This window comes from Elephantulus edwardii, unplaced genomic scaffold (genome assembly GCF_000299155.1).
Source record: "Elephantulus edwardii isolate Elephantulus edwardi_28Jun2011 unplaced genomic scaffold, EleEdw1.0 scaffold00036, whole genome shotgun sequence".
NCBI lineage: Eukaryota > Metazoa > Chordata > Mammalia > Macroscelidea > Macroscelididae > Elephantulus > Elephantulus edwardii.
The window spans coordinates 3,212,042-3,233,886 of NW_006399786.1; the positions used below are offsets into that span (position 1 = coordinate 3,212,042).

Below are 21,845 nucleotides of genomic sequence, written 5' to 3' on the forward strand. Positions count from 1 at the left end.
AACAATAGATTCCTACAGCAACACAAGGTGATTCTGATTCATAATGATCCTATTTGACAGAGTAAAACTACCCCATATATGATTTCCATAGACACATTTTAGCAACTGCCATGACTTTCTCCCATGGATCGATTGCTGCATTTGAACTCCTGACTTTTCCATTAGCATTTGAGCTAACACAGTGTGCCATCAGGGCTCCTTGAATAGGAGTGGGGATATCCCAGTCTCAAACTCACATCTGTTACAATGCATTACCCGTCAGCAACATGAGTCCTTTCTCTGCCATATGACTATGCACTTTCAACATTTATCAAAGGATGGAGCATTTTCTTGACACTCAGCAGACTTCAATCACCCTAAGACAGTGAGTCCCAAACTTTTCTATATATTGGAGTTATATGGAAAACTTGAACAGTCAAAAACATAAAAATTCAGACATCTGAGGTGAGGTCTAGGTATCTGTATCTTTCAAAATTCCTCAAATTCTGTAGTCACGTGAGGTCGCCTTTCAATTTTTTTATTCTAAAGTATATCCAACTTTGAAATGGAGTTAGAACTCAGGACACCAAATCACAAGCCTTGATTGTTCTCTTCCTCCAGCCAACCTGGTGGGTCTCACATCAATTCATGCATACTACAGAAAGAGTAAACTAGCAGGAAGCAGAGGGAACCCTGGGGTAGGGAGGTGAGCCTGCTGCCTGGGAGAGTGAAGAAGAATGGCTCTTGGCCAAGTGCATGGTGATGTCACTAGCCCTAGAATCAAAGCCATCTCCATCCACTCCTTTGTCAGGGTAGAACTGTGTTCAGGAGCATTGCCAATGGCTGATTTTTCAGAGGTAGATCATCAGCTGTTTCTCACAAGATGCTTCCAAACTAATTCAAATTGTCAACTCCATAAGCAATTGCCCCATTACAAACTTTCAGAGAATTCAAAGGGATAATATAAAAAGATATTTCAAGAGCAAATAAGTTTGGGGATTCTAGAAAAACCAAGCTTCTTACTCTAGGACTTCTCAGATCCTTTACATTTGAAGGATTATTAGGTCTAGAAAGGAGCTGGAACAGAATTACCATTTAACTAGGGAAACTTTTGTTTTTCCTCATTTCAGGGACTAGTTCAGGGGATAAGCCATTTTGAGCAGTGGGGTTGGGAAGATATTCTGGATCCCAGGGTTTGGCAATGCCAATACCTGATGGCATTTTGAATGTCACAGCTGGCACTAGGGTGGCTGTTACTGCCATCGAGTGAGTAAAGGCATAGGGTGCTCCTAAATACCCCACTATACCCAGGGCAGCCCCCTAGCAAACTCCAAATGGCAATAGCTGTCATTGATGAAAGACTAGCCTCTAGAGTGGCATCTCTCAAAGACCCAAAGCCTCAGAAAGGCAAAATGTTGCAGGGGAGGGGAAATCAGAGACAATGAAATAAAGCAAGAGGCTGGGCCTTGGGAATAATCCCTTCCCCTTCCCCCACCCCCCCAAAAAAGCCAAAAGCAAGTGTGAGAAAAAACAAACCACTCTGGTGTTGACCGGCCCCAGCCTTCTCACGCCTTTATTACTTCTCTACGATAAGAGAGGCCTTTAAGTCTGCTCTTCCTCAGGCATGATCTTGTGGGGAAGGCAGGCCACGCCCTTCCTGGAGAGGCGCGTGTCCCAGACTCATCGCCTCTGCGCCCCCCAAAGGGCTTCAGACCCTGCTGGGCTTCTTGGGCTCCCTGTTCTTGGGCGGCATGAAGGCGTACAGCTCCTCAATGAGCATCTCCATGCGCGCGGTGACCTCGGTGACCGTGTCGATGACCAGCTTCTGCTGCAGCTTGAGCTTGTTGTTCTCCCACAGGGCCTTGTTCTCCTCCTGGAAGGCGCGGTGCTCCACGCGCAGGGCGTGCAGCGCGCGGTTCTCCTCCTGTAGCAGCCGGTTCTCCTCGCGCAGCGCCTGCAGGCTCCGGTTCTCCTCGCGCAGGGCCTGCAGCGCCTGGTTCATCTCACGCAGCAGCTGCAGGAACTGGCCGCCGTCCTGCAGGCCCGGGGCGCCCTTGCCCTCCTCTTCGCCAGGGGCGACCCCCAGGTTGCTGACCATTTCGCGCAGAGCGTGCAGGGTCTTGGAACTGTCCTGCGGACTCACGTGCCCCTTGGGCTCCTCGAAGGGCGAGGCGAGGCCAGCAGCCTGGTCGGGCAGCAGGCCGGGGCTGGGGGGCTCCTCACGCGGGGAGGCGGCCTGCTGGGGCTCCTCGGTGGTGGCCGCCTTGTCCTCGGGCTGGGTCCAGTAGGCCTTTCTCTGCTCCAGCAGCTGCTGCAGGGCCCGGTTCTCCTCCCGGAGCAGCTGCAGGGTGCTGCTCTCCTTGCTGCCGCGGTGGCCCTGCAGGTCTGCGTTGTCCTTCTTGGCCACCTCCGTGGCCACGTTCTCCTTGAGCAGCAGCGGGGAGGTCCTGCTGTCCTCGCGGCCCTGCGTGGCCGTCTGCTCCTCCCAGAAGCCCTGCAGTATCCTGTTCTCCTTGCGCAGGGTCTTGTTCTCCTCCCGCAGCGCCTTGTTTTCCTCGCGCAGCGACCTGTTCTCCTCCTGGAGCATGCACTCCTTGGCCAGCCTCTTGTGGTGCAGCTTGTGGTGGAAGGAGGTGGAGGGCGAGAAATAGGGTGACTGCAGGCGGTAGTTCTCGTTCACCCACCGCCCGTCCTGGAAGACGAACATCTCGTCGCTGAGCTGCACGCGGGGAGGATTGTAGTCCAGCTCCAGGTCGGCCTGGGACGTGGGGCGCTCCATAGCCTCCAGGGGCACCGAGGAGAAACGGTTCAGCGGGTACGAGTGTTGGCTGACCACCCTACGGCCGATCCTGGGAAGGTTGGCTTGCCGGACGCACCTCGGGGTGGTGTTCAGGTTGTAGAGCCTGAGGAACGGCTCCGTTGACCCCGTCTGTGGGAGAGAAGAAAGAGGAAGCTAGCGTTAGAGAAGGAACCGACTGGCCCAGGGCCGGCCCAGGCCAAGACACTTCCAGAAAGCCAACCGGGAAATGCACCCTGGAAAAGAGGCAACAATGACAGCAGTATATTTAAAGAAATGTAAGGAAATGGCTGCTAACTGAAAGACTGGAGATTGGAATCTACTCAAAAGTACCTTGGAAGAAAGGCCTGGCGATCTGCTTGTGAAAGCTCACACAGCCATTGAAAACCCTGTGGAGCACAGTTTTACTGAGACACAGGTTGATCACTTCAGTGAGTCAGTTATACGGCAACTCAGTTGCTCTTGACCTGGCAACAGTGTGCACTTTGCACTAGCAAGGAAGAGGGTAGCACACTTCCAAAAACACTAAAGGCAATCAAGTGGAAAATTTGAGTTCCAGCACCATCACTTAGCAGTTTTAAGACCTTTACCAAACCGCTTGCAGTTGTGTTGACACTGACTCCTGGTGACCCCATGTGCGTCAGTGTAGAATCACAGGGTCTTCAGTGACTGAGTTTCCAGAAGTAGATCATTGCCCTTTCTGCCAGGGCATCTCCTCATGAGCTAGAACCTGTATTTCTTGGTTAGCAGACAAGGCATTCACCATTGATGAACCCAGGGACTCAAGGGCTAGCACAGCAGTAAAGCGCTGGAGGGCCTATCTTGGCTTTGCCAAGGTTTCAAACCTGGGAAATGAAGCTAAGTTTCTCTGTCTCAGTTTTCCAATTTCTAGAATGGAATGATGGTCCATAACTAATAGCTTTGCTCTAAGAATTAAATGAGATAACACACTTAGCATGTTTAACGTGGAGCCTGTCTTCCAGAAAGTGCTACATAAAATGTTGTTGCTGTTGTTCTGGGCTGTCAGGTATGAACCAACCCATAACTGACCCTCCTATAGATTTTCAGAGGCTGGAAATCACATGGGAGACAATTGCTCTTCTTTTTTGGGAGGAAGTTTCTGGTGGATTCAAATCAGATGTTGTTGAATGGCAGCATAACTCCTTACTGTTGTTTGTGGTGTTCTGTTGAGTAGGAACCACCCCAAAGCTGACCCTCTGCTGGGTTTTGTGAGAGAGTTAATCACATGGGAGAAGATTGCCCATCCTCCTCCCACAGAGTAGCTGATGAATTCAAACCACTTGCTCCTGGGATTGCAGTGCAGCTTTTTGCCACTAGAACACCAGAGCTGGGCCAAAATACCCTCTGCCCAGTGGTGTGATAGATGAAGAAATAGAGTCCAAGAAGTCCCAGGAAGTGGATCAACTTGTAGACTCCAGAGTCTCCCCTTGGAGGCCGAGGCAAGGAGGGAACCTGGGTTGTTTAACTACCAAGCCCCCTGGTTCAGAAGATGCAACTCTGGGTTTCTGCTGATGGTTTTACACATTAGGATAGCCAGGAAAACGCCCAAGAGTGTAGGTGACAAATTCACCACAGTGGCCATGTTGAACTTCGAGACACCAATAGGAAAGGTGGTCTATCCACCGAACTCCCCCATCCTGCCTTCGGCTCTCACACTCGCCTGGACAGAGTTGTGGGATGGGGTAGAGGAGGCATGCTCATTTTCTGAGCACACATTTGCATTCTGGTTCCTTCAATGTGGAGTGTAACTTCAGAATCTGTGCTAATAGCTCCCTCGGATGATTCTGCTGTGGATGTCATGGCTCTCTTGAGTCAGGTATAAGGGACAGCTTGTCCAGGTAAGGGACATTTCAGTGCATGTTGTTGCTGTTGTTGTTGATTGCCATCGAGTCGATCATGGCTCATAGCAACCCATGAACAAAAGACCTGAAGTCTTTTAATAACTATTGTTATTTCTCCAAGTTGATAGAGTCTCCATAGGCATGTGGTTTAGGAAGTGGATGTCACTCCTGCTTCCAAACCTGTCTTAAACTGGGTAATTGAAAGTTGTTGTTGTTATTGTTGTTAAGTACCATCAGATCAAGTATGACTCATAGTGACGCTATGAACAAAATATAATAATGCCTGGGTATAAAATAGAGAAATGCAGACTGGAACCACCAGTTCTGGATCATCCATCTGCTTCTACCATCAATGTCCACAGTGACAAATGAAGAGCTCTATCACTCTCTCTGAAACCTGGATATTTCAGTAGTGAAAAAGAGAAAGGTCCTGGGTGGTGCAGATAATTGAGGACTTGGCTACTAGTTCGGGTGGTCTAGTAGGTAAGGAGTTATACTGCCAACTCAAAGGCACTCGGTTCTCCTCCTGTAAGACTTACAACCTCTGCCAACCCACAGGAAGGGCAGCTATGAGTCAGTCCCAACTCAACAGTGCATAAAAACAACCACTAGCTGTGATGAGAACCCACCTGGAAGTACATCCAAAGAAAGGAGAGGCCATCTGAATCCCAGAGTTTACAGCCTAGAAAACCCCAAGCTCCACTCTATATGTGGGATTGCCAAGAGTCTAAATGAACTGAAGGCAAGTAACAACCACAAGGGAATTAAGACACCCTGGTCTCAAAGTCACTCTCCAACAGTAAGCATCAATGATGTGTGCCTGTGAAGGGAATAGGACCCATGCCCTGCTTAACTCATAGCACTAATGTGAAGATTGAACAGCGGAAGGAAGGCAAACATGGTTTTGCCACTAAAACAAAATATTTCTATTTCTAAAGCTGCCAGGTGCTGTAGAAATATGAGATACTGGCGAGCTCTGGTGACCTAGTGGTAGGAGGCTGCGCTGCAGTCCCGCAGGTGTGTGGTTCAAATCCACCAGATGCTCTGCTTGAGAGGGAGGAACAGGCTTCTCCTGTACCAATCAAATCTGATTTGAAAGTACTCACACACATAAATAATAAAAATTAAAAAAAGAAATATGAGAATTGTTATCAAGAGAAGCAGATTTCATGAATGGGAGAACTAAGCTACAGTGAAAAAGTAGTGGCCACATGGAAACTATCCTGGGAAAAAGACGGCAGTTGCTATGATGAATTTAAGTATAAATAAGATCATGATAGTTACTTTAAAATATACCAGAACTATTCCATCCAAGTACTCTTGAACGTCCACAAATATCAATCTCTCATTTCTCAGGCTATTTTACAGCTAAAAACATAAATGTGTTATCTACATCACATGTGGCTTAGTGCTAAAAAGTTTCACGGTCAACACAAAGTGGGCAATTCAAATCCAATAGCTGTTCCACAGGAGAAAGGTGGAAAATTTCCACTCATTTACAGCCTCTGAAAATCTGGAGAGTCAACTATGAATTGGTTTTGACTCGACCACTCCTAGCAACAACATGTACAGGTAAGTAATATATCTGATTATAAGTACACTAGGAGTCTCTAAGACTCAAAGAGTTAAACAAATATAAGTCACAGTTATAAGCCATTAGCTTTGCAATAAGCACACACCATTAGCTTTGTAAGGATATGCTTAATCTTCCAGATAGCAAGGATGAGAAAGCATTCTGCAGTCAGTTCCTTGTTTACTTTAGATGAATTCAGCTTCTATGGTTTTGCCACTTCCCAGCTGAGGAAGCAGCTAGGCTCTGCTGGCTGAGTCTGTGATCAGAAGGAACACACACCAGCACTGCTAGTTCAAGCATTTTCCTCCTCAGCTTTTGGTCTTGATGCCAGTTTCAGGGAAGGATTCCCCAGTGAGTAAGGAGCGAATCTCAAGAGGTCCACGTTTGTGCTGGAACCACTTGTGGGCTCCATCTAGGCAGGATGTTGCTCTGGCAGGTTTTGGCTTCCAGTGAGTCAGCCCTGACTCCTTTCACACAGAAAGGTGGTCCGGAGTCATCCCCTTGGTGGTTGCAGAACAGACTTCTGCAATCTCTGGCAGGTCTTTTTATTGGCAGATTATCACAGGTAAGTCAGCAGGTCTTTCCTCTTGCTCTTAGTCTGGAAACTCCTCTGAAATCTGTTCAGCATGATGTTATGTATCATCAAGTTGGAAATGACACACAGCTGACCACCCATTGGGTTTTTAGGGGCACTAAATCGCATGGGAGGAGATTGCCCATCCTTCTCCTGCAGTGGTAAATTCGAACCACGTGCCTCTTGGACTGTAGCACAGGTTCTTACCATGAGGCCACGAGAGATCCCTGTTCAGCATGATAGCATCACGCAAGACCCTACTGACAGATGGGCGGTGGCTGTCCATGGGAACAGAACCCAGTTCTTGAGCATGGAATTCTACCACCACCCCACTGCTGTCCCCCTCGAATCCAGAGAAGGCAGGAGGGGGAGGAACCAAATTGTGAGCCTTAGTTTTGTGCTCAGCACTGAACTGCACATTTGACTTCTGAATTTATTCAGTACTCACAGCTCACTCAAAGGAGGTTATTCTCGTTTCTTAGATGGAGACACTAAAAAACTCAGAGCAGTTGAGTAATTAGATCACTCGCTAAGACGTAAGTCTTATGACCTTATCACATAGAAAATCATCATATCATTATCAAGGACTGGACATACTTTGGAGATCAAGATTTTTTTTTCCTTGTTCTTTCATTGTGGAAAATTTCAAACAGATATAAAAAAAGAACAAATATAGTCTTACAGATTTTCATGCGCTCGCCACTCAACTTCCTCAATTATCAAACTTGTTTCATCCACCCTCCACCATGACTATGGGCCAGTCACTGGATTGCATTAATAGACATCAAGACATTTTCTCCAAACTATCTCTGAGTGTGTATCTTTCACATAGCTATAATTGCATTGTTTCTTGTTGGTTATCATCAAATCAACTCTGACTCATACTGACCCAATGAAATAGAGTAGAATTGTCCCCAGATGTTCCCAAGGCTGTAATCCTTATAGAAGCTGACTGCCATGCTCTTCACAAAGTTTGAACCACAGACCTTCACAATGACAACCGAGCACTTAACCCCCAAGCCATCAGTACTCCTCTCCTGATGTAGAGTTCAGAACCAAATCATAGCTGGCTCACTAGTGGATTTTCAGAGGCTGTAAATGACACAGGAGGACACTGCTGATCCTTCTCCCTCAAAATAGCTGATGAACTCGAACTGCCTGTCTTTGGATTGGCGGTGCAACACTCTGTCCACTAGGCCACTTGAATTTTCTAGGCTATAATCTTTATAAAAGGAAGCAGATCAATCAGATCATTTTTTTCCACAGAGCCACAGGGTGAAGCTCAAACTGCCAGTGTTTCACTTAGCAACTAAGCAGTTAGCCTATTATTACCTCTGTAAAATTTGGCCATAACTTCTTAAAATCAACAAATACTGAGTCAACGTTGAAATTTTCCCAACTGTCTCATAATGTTTTCACTTTTCTTTTGATTCAACCCAAGAGCTTTACTTCTTGTTCAGGCCAAGTGTTCAAAAGAATCACTGATTTTTTTTTCCAGAAAAGACTTGTCAATCATCTCACTCAGCTAGCTTTTATTCTATATCCACATCCTGCCCTGACAATCCAGGAAATTTTCAAATATCCCTTCAACAGAAAGACACTAAATAAAACCTTACAAGCTGAGTATTTGGGCCACTGCCCTTGTACTCTTCATGATACGACCTTGATCACATCCTCTCATTCTCTGGTTTTGCTTTCTGTTTCTGATTCATGAAGACTAAAGATATAATCTCTAAGCGCCTTTTTTTTTATAGCCTCCTGTCCAACAGATCCACATTTGTAAATTTATCACTACTGTAGTCCAACCTTGGTGAGCCAATTCCTTCTTTTAACAAGAGTAGACATCTTATTTCCATTCCTAAGTGGCGAAATGTCCCCAACCAGACCTTGTGCCTTCTCTGTTTATGCCCACAGTGTTGATAGACCAGGGGGTCTCCTTTATTTGCTTTACTGGAAAGTCAAATCATCATGACTAAGCCCTGTACTCTTCCCATTTATCAACAACCAGGACCAAAATGATCATTCAATATTGCTTCATAGAACAATAGATATTTGTCAATAGGCATGTGTTTATTTTCTTGAATATTTTATAAATATACCTATTTTATAAAATTCATGATTTTACTGTCAGGTTACAACCTGGGTGCTTCAATGAGTTAGTACACTTAGTTGCTAACCAATATGTTAGAGGTTTGACTCCACCAGGGATGCCTTGAAGAAAGGGCTGATGACCATCATGATCAGCTTCTGAAAAGGGGTCACTGGAAACCCACGGGTCACAGTCTGCTCTAATCAACTGGGGCACCATGAGTTAGAGGGACCTTGACTGTAACTGAGTTTATAATCCAATGGCTAATATTCAGTATGACTAAAATAAGAAGTGTCCTTTCTACTTTTGAAAGAAAAGATACAAAAGAACATTTAAGCAGTACATGCATTTTCAGATATGACAACTTTGGGTACACATTAATGATTGAACTCATTAAGCCAAGGCAAATTCTTTCTTGTTGCATTTCACTGATTCTGGTCAGGTTTAGCTGGACTTAATCCTTAAAAGAAAGAGCTTTTTGGTATTTTGAAAATTTATACTAATTTCACTCCCAGTCTGAGGAACCCTTCACTGATTTTAACTCTCCATTTATGTCAGTGACTCCAGTAATGTTAATTTGCTATTTACTGTGTCTTGGGCTCACTAACTTTGTCCTCATGGAACTTCCAATCAATTTGGGGGATGGGGAATCAGAAAATAGTATCAGTTACTTCTTTTTGTAGTTAAGTAGGCCAAGGATTAACAGGTTCCTGGGCAAGCAAGGTGCAGAGAATAAGACTGGGCGACATCAGACTCAAGGAGTGGCCTGGTTCTATGTGCATGGCTGCATGCATTGATGCAGCCTATTTGCATGTGCCTATTTGCATGTGACTCAAAGAGCAAGCTCAGCTTGTTGTACAGGTTGTTTGCTGCGCCATACTTGGGGATGCCGTTCACAACGATCATTAGAGCACATAGCCTACACAACCATATCTTGCTAACGTCTGCCCTACTTACTTCAGAAGTTTTGTTGTAAAGGTCAAAAATAAAATATGTGACATTTGTTTTACCTATTAAGAGCTACACATATGCAAGAATTGTTACTCCATACTCTGAACAGAAATTATTTAACATTTCCTTACAGGAAGAAGGTTTAGAATCAGGAAAAGGAAATATCATTTATTATCTTTCTTAGACATGCCAGGTGAGGTGCTAATTGCTTTACATATTGATATGTCTTAGCAAAAAGAACTGGCATGGAATAAGCTCTGTCCCAGATGATCTAGCCGGCAAATGGATAGAACCATGGTCTAAAAGCAGCAGACCTGAGTCCATACTTCTTGTAAATGTTAGCCTTCCCCAGTGCCCACATACTTCTTGTGTTAGCCTTCCCCAGTGCCCACATACATCTTGTGTTAGCCTTCCCCAGTGCCCACATACTTCTTGTGTTAGCCTTCCCCAGTGCCCACATACTTCTTGTGTTAGCCTTCCCCAGTGCCCACATACTTCTTGTGTTAGCCTTCCCCGGTGCCCACATACTTCTTGTGTTCGCCTTCCCCGGTGCCCACATACTTTATTTTGCCTGTGTTGTTAACCCTCCATGTCAATGGTTCTCTTATGTCCTGTTCTCTCTCCCCTCATGAATAATCTATTATTCTCCCAGGACAGTAACCTATCTTATTTCTTTGATATCTCTGACCCTTGAGAACTAGAACTACACACTTCAAGTACAGTTTAAAGGGTTTTAACCAATGAAGTTATCACCTAGAAGGTACTAGGAGGGTTAGGAGGACATCTGAGACTCAACTGGATGAAATTATTCCTATTCTACCAGGTGGAGTCTACAAAAATTTCATTTGTCTTAATGTATGCAATATGTTTGATAAAGCTATATTTCATTTCAATAAATGTTTAAAATGTTGAATCTGTCTCAGTGCAGAGCTGTTGTGGCATTATGCAAAAGCTAAAGCAGTGGTATTTTCCCATATGACATCCACAAAACCTGAAGCTCATCCATCAAGACTATAGGAATAGCCTTCCTACACTAAAGCATGCTTGGTGTCTCATTCATCATCTCTCAACACTTATAATCAAATAAGGACACCTTAGCAATTCCAGCTCATGGTGCCCCATGTGTGTTGGGGTAGGACTGTGCTGCAGAAGGCTTTCAAGGACTGATTTTTTCAGAAGACCAGCAGGCCTTTCTTCCAACGTGTCTCTGAGTGAAACAGAACTTTCAGCCTTTTATTTAGTAATCAAACTCATCAATCTTAACACCACTGGAAGACTCCAATCCAATGAGGGCAGAATCCCAGATTTCTGATTACATGATTCCAAGCCATGTTAGATGATTGTACAGATCTCTGAATGATGCCTCTAAACTTAGACTTCACAAACTGTCTGCCTTCTACCTGTGTCACACTGGGAGAACATGAAAGTGCCATGAAGAACAAATAGATGGTCAATTTTACTGTCAGAGTTTCAATATTACTGACCTAAAGTACTACCCCAATTTCTGAATTATTTCTGAGTTTTCTAAAATGCATGCATCCAGCTTGGTGATGGTTGTGGTGGTGGTATGTGCTATTTCACCAGAACTGCCTCTCAGGAGCACCCTGGCTACACTTCCTTCAAAGTAGATCTGTTTGTTCTATTCAGCAGTCTTGCCAACACGAAAATTCCAAGGCAATTCTGGCTTTTTTCTGCTACCCGCATGACAAAAGGTTTGGGTCCACACCTAACTTCTTGGGCTGTTTCCACCCCCTTTGTTCTTTCCTTCTCTAACTCTTTTGCATAGCCTACCTCTATCATTCACCAGCCTCCTTTGCATTACCTTAATAAACCTTTTTTCACTTGTTTTGGTAAATTATAAAGAGACAATTCTTCCTTCGGTCATTCTTATTCATTCAACTTTCAGAACAGAGGAAGCAATTGAAAAATACCGTGTCTTGAGGGGGAGGTGGGAAGAAAACAGGGGAAGAGTGGATAGATAATGAGCACTACACTGGAACAGATGAGGAGAACGGTCTAAAACCAACATATGATTAGGCATTATATGTAATGAAACAAGAGGTGCATTGCAACGTGGATCGGGGGAGGGGATAGAGAGAGCAAAGGAGGAAAATGTGTAACCATGAATAAATACATCTTTTAACACCATGTCTTGGAGCAGACACACCTTATTCTTTAAACTCTGGAGAAGTCCTTGACAGTTTTTTGCCCAGTGTTGCACATCTTTTATTTTGTTGGTATCTGTTGTTGTTGTTGTTATGTGCCGTCGAGTCGCCTGCGACTCATAGCGACCCTGTTGGTATCTAGCTTAAGAAAATGCAAGATGCTGAACTTCTGTCCAATCTCATCTGGTCTTGGAAACTAAGCAGGGTTGAGTTGAGCCCCAGTTAGTATTTGGATGGGAGACAAAGCTTCCTTATCCAAGTTCAAAGCCAGTTCCTCTGTGGGCTGTACTATCTCTTTGGCACATGAGTCAGCTCAGTGGCAACTGGATTTATATGGCTCCTAAGAACATTCCGCGGAGGAACACAGAAAGATGACCAAGCTACTCCGCCCTCTAAAGGTAATGTGCTCTTGTTATGACAAAGTGGCGCATTAGTACTGGAATCCAGCAGGGCTCTGGATGAAAACATATCGACACAAAGTCCCACATCTGGGTAGAATCCTTCCTTTGCATTTGGTATGTTCTCCCCCCCCCCCTTTTCTGCATTTCCTTTCCGATACTCCTTTTGAGTATCCTGGGCAGGTCATGCTCACAGCCACAATAGCAGTGTGTCCATCAGACCACTGGTTTCTAGGTAGATAGTATGTAAAAGAGGTCAACTTAATGATGTGTGTCCAGAGCAAAGGGGAAGTGATAAGAGGAATGTTGCTTCTGGTGCTAAAGGGTTTTAAGGACCAGATGCCTCTAAGTAGGAACTTTCGGAGAATAGTTTTCTGGGGTTGGTGACCTCCCCCTGCATACTTTGTGAAGAAACTATACAGGCTTTAGCTGACAAATGCTGAATTCTCCTCCTCATCCCTGGATGATTGTGGCTTCCATTGCCCGGTTATGCGCTTAGTTGCCCCTAGGAGAGTCTAGTCCCACTGACCAAGTTTTTAAATATCTACTTTGCCAAGATGACTGAGGACGGTAGCTCTAACAGCTCAGTGGTTGAATTCTCATCTTCTCTGTAGGAAACCTGGATTTGATTTCCAGTCAGTGCACCTCATGTGCAGTTACCACTCAACGAGAAGCTGTGCTTACTATGATGCGGAACAGATTTCAGGGCATCTTCCAAACCAAGACAGATGAGTAAGAAAGGCCTAGTGACCTACTTCAGAAAAACAGCGAAGGGTACGATCCTAACCTATCATGGGGCTGACGCAGGACTGGACAGCGTTCTGATCAGATGTACATGGGATCATCACACACTGAAGGCTCACCATGAGTCAGAGAGAGCCTAAAGCATTTGCTGAAGCAGGTCTAGGCCTGTAGTCTTCAATATGGATTTCAGCTCAACATCAAGAAAACAGAGATTCTCACCACTGTGCCAACTGACAGCATCACAATAGATGGAGAAGAGATTGAGATTGTTCACAATTTCCGCTTACTCACCTCCACAATCAACACTCTCGGTACCAGCAGCCAGGAGATCAAAAGATGATTTGCATTGGAAAAATCTGTTGTTACAGACCTCTCCTGGCTGCCTAAGAGCAACAGTGTCAGTATGGAGACTAAGGTGCACCTAATCCAGGCCATGCTCTTTGCAATTACTTGCAATACATCAGAGGGCTGGACAATGACTAAGGATGACAAAAGAAGAATCAATGCCTTTGAGTTTAGTGCTAGAGAAGAGTATTTTTTGCCCTCCCCAAGTTCATTTTGCAATGCACCTCCTGTTCCAGATTGTTGTCATGCACATAATGCCTAGTTAAGAGTCCTGAACATACCATGGCCTGCCAAAAGAACAAACAGATCCATCCTGGAGAGGGTGAAACCAGGTTGCTCCTTGGAGGCAAGGGTTTTGAAGCTCTGACTCTTATACCTTGGACATGCTGCCAGGAAGGACCAGTCCTTGGAGAGGGATACCATGCTTGGAAGGGTAGAGGGTCAGCACAGGAGAGAAAGATTCTGGCTGAGATGGATTGACACAGTGACTAGGAGTTACAGTGAGACTGGCTAAGCATAAGGCAAGGTTTAGAGCAAGGTTCATGGGATTACAATGGGTCATAGTCATCTTGATGGCACATGACAACAACAATAAGTGAGTAAGAAGCCGTGTGGATGGTAGCTGATGACACCACCACCAGAGAACATTCAACCACCTGGGATGTTTTTAAGACATGATGTAGAGAGAGTGTAGTAGGATCCTGGAAGGAAAAGCCACATCTGTAAAGGAAATGCCAAGTGGGTGGTAGAAGGTAGTTCTTAGTCTCAGTTACAACCACTTGGGGGCACTCCCTTCGTCAGCACATATACCAAAATTGGAACAACCAAATAGACAAGTACAGCCAAGTGTTCAAGCTGGACTCAGGTTGCCATATTTCACATTAACTCAACTCCCAAGTAACTATGATCAGATCAATGTTTGTTTTAATACACTCTAACAAGCAAAGGATAATGTCAAGGTAAATGTGATTGGTTTTAATAAAATTACAATATTAGCAAAAATGAGAAAAGATATCACTTACAGGTTGGGTAAATATTTAACACAGAATCTGCTGAAATAATCTTCTGCAGTTATTTAAACATTCACAGATAGAGTACAGTCAGTGAGATTCCATAGCTTTCAAAAAGCAAGAGCCCAACAGAGGAGAACGTGAGAAAAAGGCAACTCCCCGGGTGAACGTGCACTGGCAGGGCCTGGCAACCTGTCTGATTCATGTAGACGCTGCCTCAAAAATCTAGGTGTAAGTGCTGCCTTCATGAAATCCACAGATTCTGTTCGCTGAGGCTGTGTACACAAGGCCTGTGAGAACAGGGTCACTGTGGACAAAAGGAACCAGGAGGTCGCCCAGCCTGGGCAAGAAATAAGTGACGTCTTACAAGTGAACGAAGTGAAGAAAGCAGCTCAGCAACACAAATGCTCAATGTGAGAAAGAAAAACTGAAAATCCAGAAGCCTTGGGAAGACCTGAGTGTGATTATGAATAGTGAGTCTCAGGGATGTGTGATGTTCTTAACAGGCAGCTTAGACCCTTAGCCTGACTGGGAGCTGCAAAGTCAGAGGAACTGCAGCTGCATTTGCCTTCTAGAATTGGAGAGCTAAGGAATGGAAAGCTAAGATGTGGGGCAGAGAGACACTGTCGACTAGACGTGGACCATGGCTCTGAGATGTGACCTGGTCTTGATCCTCACAGCACAGCAAAAAACATACATGCTAAGCTGCCTCCAGCCAGCCACTCCAGCTCTGCTGTTACCATCGGGTAACTGGGATTTCCCGTTCTCATAGCTATAAAAGTGGAGCTCTGGGGCCCTAATCGGTAGGGAGTTGCACTGCCATCCTAGAGGTGGATGAGTTGAGTCTACCACTGGCTCCAAAGGATGAAGACAGACAGTCTCCCTTGCCATTGACAGCCTCTGAGAATCCCCTGGCAGGCCAGCTATAAGTTGGTTTTGGTCCGCCAGCAATGAGAGTAATAGCTAAACAAGCAAGCTCTGGTGGATAATTCATAGGGAGGCGTGCTGCTAGCCCAAAGGTAATGCCTCGCCAGAGGTTTGAATCCACCAAGTCCTCAAGAGAAAGACAAACCTTCCATGCAATTTACAGCCTGTGAAAAGCTGTTGAAGGATCAGCTTTAAGTCTGATCTGACTTGCATGTGGGTTTTTACATAGCTATAAAATCTCAACCTCATATGTGTGGTCCCAGAGCAGGGACATGACTTGACTAGCACTTCCTTCTCCCGAGGCCCACCAGGTGGTGGTTGCTCATTTGCTGTCAAGTTGGAATCACCCCATAGCTGACTCTCCAGTGAGTTTTCAGAGACAGTATATCCCACAGGACAAGACAGCCCATCCTTCTGAGGAGCAGATGGTGGATCGGAACCACCTGCCTGTAGGATCGTAGTGCAGGGTCTGTAGCATTCCCACTACCAGGTGATGCTTTCCCCTAAACCCTGCACTACTTTATTTTCTGGAGCACAAGCTCAGATTGCTCTGGGATGTCTAGCCAGCACATCTACGTCCCTGTGTGGTTGAAACTGTGCTATTTTGCTAAATCTAAAGGGTAGTGCCATGGAAGAGAAGTCTGGCAACCTGTTGCCATCAAATCATGCATGATGCACCAATTGGAAGTAAGTTGATGCGTGCCATCCAGTCATTTTTTTTTACTCTGAGTAACCCTGTAGATCAGTGCAGAATTACTCCATGGGCTGTAATCTTTATGAGAGCAGATCACCAGGTCTTTCCCCTGGGGAAACCACTAACCACAGCCAAGAACACCCCAAGAAGTGATTCTAGCATGTAGCATATGGGTTGCTGAGAGTCAAAAGTGACTTAGGGAGGTTGGGTTTGCTTAAGTTAGCTAGCATAGCAGTGTTGTGTATCTTGAATCCAAGCCAATTCATAGCTCTCCCTTCAGCAGGTTTTCAGAGGCAGTTAATCGCTTGGGAGGAGATGGCTCACCTTTCTTCTGCAGAGCAGCTTGTGGATTCGAACCATGTGCCTTTGGGTTGGCAGCACACTCCTTACCACTAAGCCAAAGCCCTTATGTAGGAAGGTGCTATTTATCTCTATTTATGCCCAAACTCTCCGTCACAGTTCCCACCTAGAGCATCTGCACAGGTGTCTGAGGCTGGCGTACGACATGTGCACCGCTGTCAGGTGTCCATCTAGGGCAGATGCACCAGACAGCAGGCATCTTCTCCTCCTGTGTGTCCCTAGACCCAGTCATACCGTAGCTCATGCAGTGAAGACAATGAGCAGCCCTGAACAAGCTGAAGCTTCTTAACCACTCCCCACGCTTTCTCTCCTCCACCGCTGCTGGCTGGCATCTGGGAGCTGGAGAGACATCGTGAGGCTGAGACTCAAGTCAAGTCATCGCTGTTGAGTCAGAACTGACTCATTGCTGACCCTCCAGTGGGTTGTCAGAGGCTGTAAATGGTACCAGAGGAGACTTCCCAGCTCCCTCCTTCAGAGCAACTGATGGATTCAAACTGCACGCCTTTGGATCGCCAGTACAACGCATTATCTTCTGTTGTGGTGTTGGTGTTGTTGATTGCCTTCAAGTCGAGCACAACTCATAGTGACCCTATGAACAAAAGGCCAGAAGCCCCCTCTACAACTATAGGCATTTATCAAGGTTCATAGTGTTTCCAGAGGCATGTTGTTTAGGAAGTGGACGCCACTCCTGCTTCCAACTTCACCCTCGAGGTCACCAAAATTGTAACCAAGGCCTGTGAGCAAAGTCCATTTCCAACCATGTTGGATTCCTCAGCCTGTGTCTTGCCAGCACAAAAATCAATTGATATAAAGTGAGAAGGAAACCAAAGGAACAGCTCAGCCCCACTGGAAGGAAAATGACCAAAACTGTGGAAATAGATTGAACTCAGGTTTCTCAGAGCTTCTACATAGAAATCTTTTGTTAGTCATTCTATCTAACATTCACCTTATATTCTGACTACGCTTCATGAGTGGAAATGAATAGGGAAATGACAGCTAATTAGAAAGTCATAGAGCGATGGTAATTCACTGTATAAAACATTACATGTATAAATTATTGTATAAATCCAAAAGTACACGTGCAAAACATGATGTATATAAATGATTGTATATTAACCAATAACATTTTTTCAACAACAAAAAAACCCATCATTCTACTACCACTATGAACAAAAAAGTTTCTAAAACTCTATTGCTGATGCTCAACTCTTTATAGACTGGACAGAATGTACCATTGTGTTTTCAAAGCTATAAATCTTTTCAGAAACAAACTGCAAAATCGTTCTCCCTGGAGGAGCTACTGGGTTTAAACTGTGAATGATTTGGGTTGGCAGTTAAGTGCTTAACCACCATGCCACCAGGGTTTCCTCTGAGCTTTCTGAAAATAATATAAAAACAAGTGTCTAGATGCTCTCTTGTTCTATATTTTCCCTCCTGTTGAGTACACTTGCCTAGATTGTTAACATTACCTTCCACCTATGAAAACAACAGACTAAGAATCATCTGCATTCAGCTACTAACTAGAGGTTGACAGCGGGAACTCACCACCCACGGTGCTGCCGAAGAAAGTAGTGGCAACTATTAAAACTCCAGGGAACACAGAAACCTCATTTCTACTCTTGACACTTGATGAGGTCTTGTGAATTAGAATCTGGCAATGAGCTTGGACTTCTTGTTACTACAAAGAGGGGGTAGCCCAGAATGTGACTGTCATTTAAGAAGCCCTGCTTCCCACCAAAAGATTGGCAGTTCAAGTCCACCCGCTGATATCTTGGAAGAAAAGCCTGGCAATCTACCCCTTAAGCTTCAGCCCTGAAAGAGCGCAGTTGTTCTCTGACACACACGAGGCCACCAAGAGGCAGACTCAACCTCAAAGAAAACTAGAGCTTTGTTTTCTAGTCATGTAGTTCTGAAAATTCTTAAGAGAGAACTTCAGGGAAATAAAACAGTATTGGCTGTCCACTGTTGCAGAGCCTCCTCTTCTACACACCTGGACTGAGCTTAGAGACAGTTACCTCAGCGTTTGACTCCTCCACCCTACATTTCAGCCCCTCTGACTGCCCAGCCATTGTCCTCAGGTGGTGGCCTTAGGTGACTCTGAAGAAGCAAGGCCACCCCTTTGTGACATAGCAGTCAGAGGAATCTAGCCAGACATTCTGAACAGGCCAGGACTTCTCTTAATTCGTTGACCTATACCCAAATCCCTCAAAAGTTATGCCTGTATCCCTTAAGCCCTTTATTGCTGGTACATAAAAACGAGTTGCCAATGGGTTTATTCCAATTCACAGAAACGGTGTGTCAGAACTGGGCTGAATAGTATTTTCAACGGTTGATTTTTTGGTTTTGTTTTATTTTTGGAATCTGACAACCAGGTCTTTCTGGCAAAGTGTCTGTGAGTAGACTTGAATCTCCAGTCTTACAGGTAGCATCTGTTCATCTTTTTTTACCTACCTGGGTTTCTGCAATGTGTTGTTTGTGTGCACCATAGGATAGATTCCAATTCAGAGTCACCCCCTAGGACTTAGTAGAACTGCTCTATAAGGTTTTCTAGGTCTGGTGGTCGAGTGGTAAGAAGCTGCACTGCAACCCCACAGGCACACGGTTCAAATCTACCAGCTGCTCTGTGAGAGAAAGATGGGCAATCTGCCTCGGCAAACCCACTGGAGGGTCAGCCAGGGGCTGTTTCTGATTTGACGATACACAACAAGAAGTCTGTTAGGGAGCACCTCACCAGGTCTTTTCTTCCAAGGAGTTGCCAGTGAATTTCTGCAACTGGCTTTACTATTAGCGACTTAGCACCTAACCACTGCACCACCAGTATCCCTTCATTGATACATAGTTGGACATAATTTCCTTGACATTTCCAAACAATCTTGTACTCATGAGTCTTCTCATGAATTTGTTTCTAAGTGTTTGACTCCAAGACCACTTCCCTCTCTCCAGACCTGGTATCTTCTACTTTGGAGATATATCACTCAAGAAGGAAGGTGCCCAAGCTAAATTCTGCCTAGATAGTTCTAAGTGGTGTTGTTGTTGTAGTCAGATGCCATCAAGTTAGCACACCATGTACAATAAAGCAAAACTCTGTCTGATCCTGTGTCGTCCACACAATCCCTACTGTGCTAAACCCCATTGCTTTGGGGACAATTCTTCTTCTTGAGAGTTTCCCTTTCTTTCACTCACCTCTACTTTTCCAAGCATGATTTTCCAAGGGCTTCTCCACAGACTGGTCCTTCCAGATATGTTATCACATGTGCAATGTATGTGATATGAAGTTTTACCATTCTTGCTTCTAAGAAGCTCTCTGTCCACACTTCCTCCAAGACAGATTTGTTTGTTCTTTTGGCAGGTCATACTCAATTTTCTTTATAACACCACAATTTAAAAGCATCAATTATTTTTTATTTTCTTATTTATTTTCCAACTTCCACAAATGAATGAAGTAATTGAAAATACCATTGCTTGCATCAGATAAACCTTAGTCTTTAAATTGACATCCTTGCATTGTAGCCCTTAAAAGAGATTCTTGGAAGCAGATTTGTCCAACGAAATGCATGTTTTGATTTCTCAACTACTGCTTCCACAGATATTGGTTGTAGAACCAAACAAAAATTAAATCTTTGGCAACTACATTCTTTTCTCCATTTATCAGGATTGTTGTCTCTTGGTCGAATTGTGAGGATTTCTGTTTTCTTGGTGTTGAGGTGTAATCTATACTGAAGATTATAGACTTTGACCTTCTGCAGTAAATGTTTCAAGCTTCTTCACCTTCTGCAAGCAAAGCTGTGCTATCTGTATACCACAGGTTGTTGACGAATCTTCAAGTCCTCTTTACTTTTAACAAGTGAAGTTGTGTCATCTACATATTAAATGGTTTTGATGAATCTTCTTCCAATCCTGCCCCAGCAATCCAAAGTCATTTCAGAGTATCATCGAAATTGGAAATGTTGAAATGGGGAAAATCTTACCAAATGATACAGCACAGCCTGTTCATGACAGAAAAGAAAACCAAGCCCTAGAGTGGCAAGGTCACCCTTTCCGGATACTGCTGGTCGCTCGGAAGCCTGGAGCTAGGATTAGCCTTGCCTTCTCCACTCTTTTTGTAACTTCATGCTAGAGTTTGAAAAGAAGAGGGTTAGTCTGGCTCACACGATAGGTTACACCCTTCTGTAACAATCCCTACCTGAAGTAGAAAAACATTGATTGGAATGTCTAGGTTTTCAGATCTGGTATCTGTTTCTTGTATCATTTGGCCAGGAGTTCTGTAGAAAAGAGAAAACAAGATTTCTGCTTCCCAACCTTTGGACCTCAACCACACACCTAAAAAAACGGAACTTCCTGCTTCTTTATTCCCTACCAATGGCTCCTCGGGAGTAAGATGGGCAATCTCCTCCCATGAGACAGCTTCTGAAAACCCACTAGAGGGTCAAGCTATGAGTCAGTTCTAATTCCATGGCAATGACTTTGACTTTTTTTTCCAAATTCCTCTCTGGGCTGTCAAGGAAGCTCTGATGACCTAGTGGTAAGAAGCTACACTGCAATCCTGAAGGTACTTGAGAAGGAAAGAACCCAAACTGAACTCTGTCCCTGTAGACAGCATATTCAAATTCACCAGCTTCTCTATAGAGAAGGATGGACAATCTCCTCCCATTCGATTAACTGCCTCTGAAAACCCAGCAGATTTGGTTCTGACTCCATGGTACACAACAACAAATGACTGGACCATCGTGAACACCACTAAACTCTGATATGGATGTTATCTGGTAAATGATTAGAAATGAAAACTAGTGTTTTAGCTAAGGTAAAAACCCTCCGGAAGTCTTTGGAGCAGAGAGAACCATATCTACAGCCTTGTCTACATTTAATATTTCAATCTCAATTAAAGAAGCCATACCAACGTGAGGTGCCAGGAATAGGTCTGTTGCAGAAGTTGATCATCCAAACACTCAGAACATTCCAGAGGTGACATCACAAAACAATATGGTGTTTTTCAGGGTTCATGGTTTCTTGCTGAGCATCGCAGGAGGAAATGAAGCATCATGCTTGCCCCTGGCTGTGTCCACACTCCTAGCCAGGTCAGTGTTACACAAACACTAGCCCCTGTTTGGTCATCCCAGTTGCCATTCAGGTCCCCACTGTCAGGCTACACTGAGACACCCACCTACCCACCAAACCCCAACCTCTGTCTATCTCTTCAGATGTAGGCTCTTCTACTTGGGATGGGGTCACTTGAGAAGGAAGGAACCCAAACTGAACTATGTCCCTATAGATACCATACAGATGAATTTTTTTCCTAATCCAGTCTGCTTCTTCCGGTCTAACAGATGTGTCTAGTCTCTGCTGTGGTATTCACATAACACAGTGTTTTCTTCTAGGG

At 44.7% G+C, this 21,845-nt stretch overlaps 1 protein-coding gene across 1 annotated transcript; it reads right to left on the bottom strand.

Annotated features, from left to right (window-relative positions):
* Positions 1–1,687: 1,687 nt before the first annotated feature.
* On the bottom strand, positions 1,688–21,437 carry SPERT (spermatid associated). Its single transcript, XM_006884555.1, is given in 4 exon segments — positions 1,688–2,908; positions 20,652–20,703; positions 20,705–20,730; positions 21,363–21,437. Coding segments are annotated over 4 exon segments (1,374 nt in total).
* Positions 21,438–21,845: the final 408 nt, after the last annotated feature.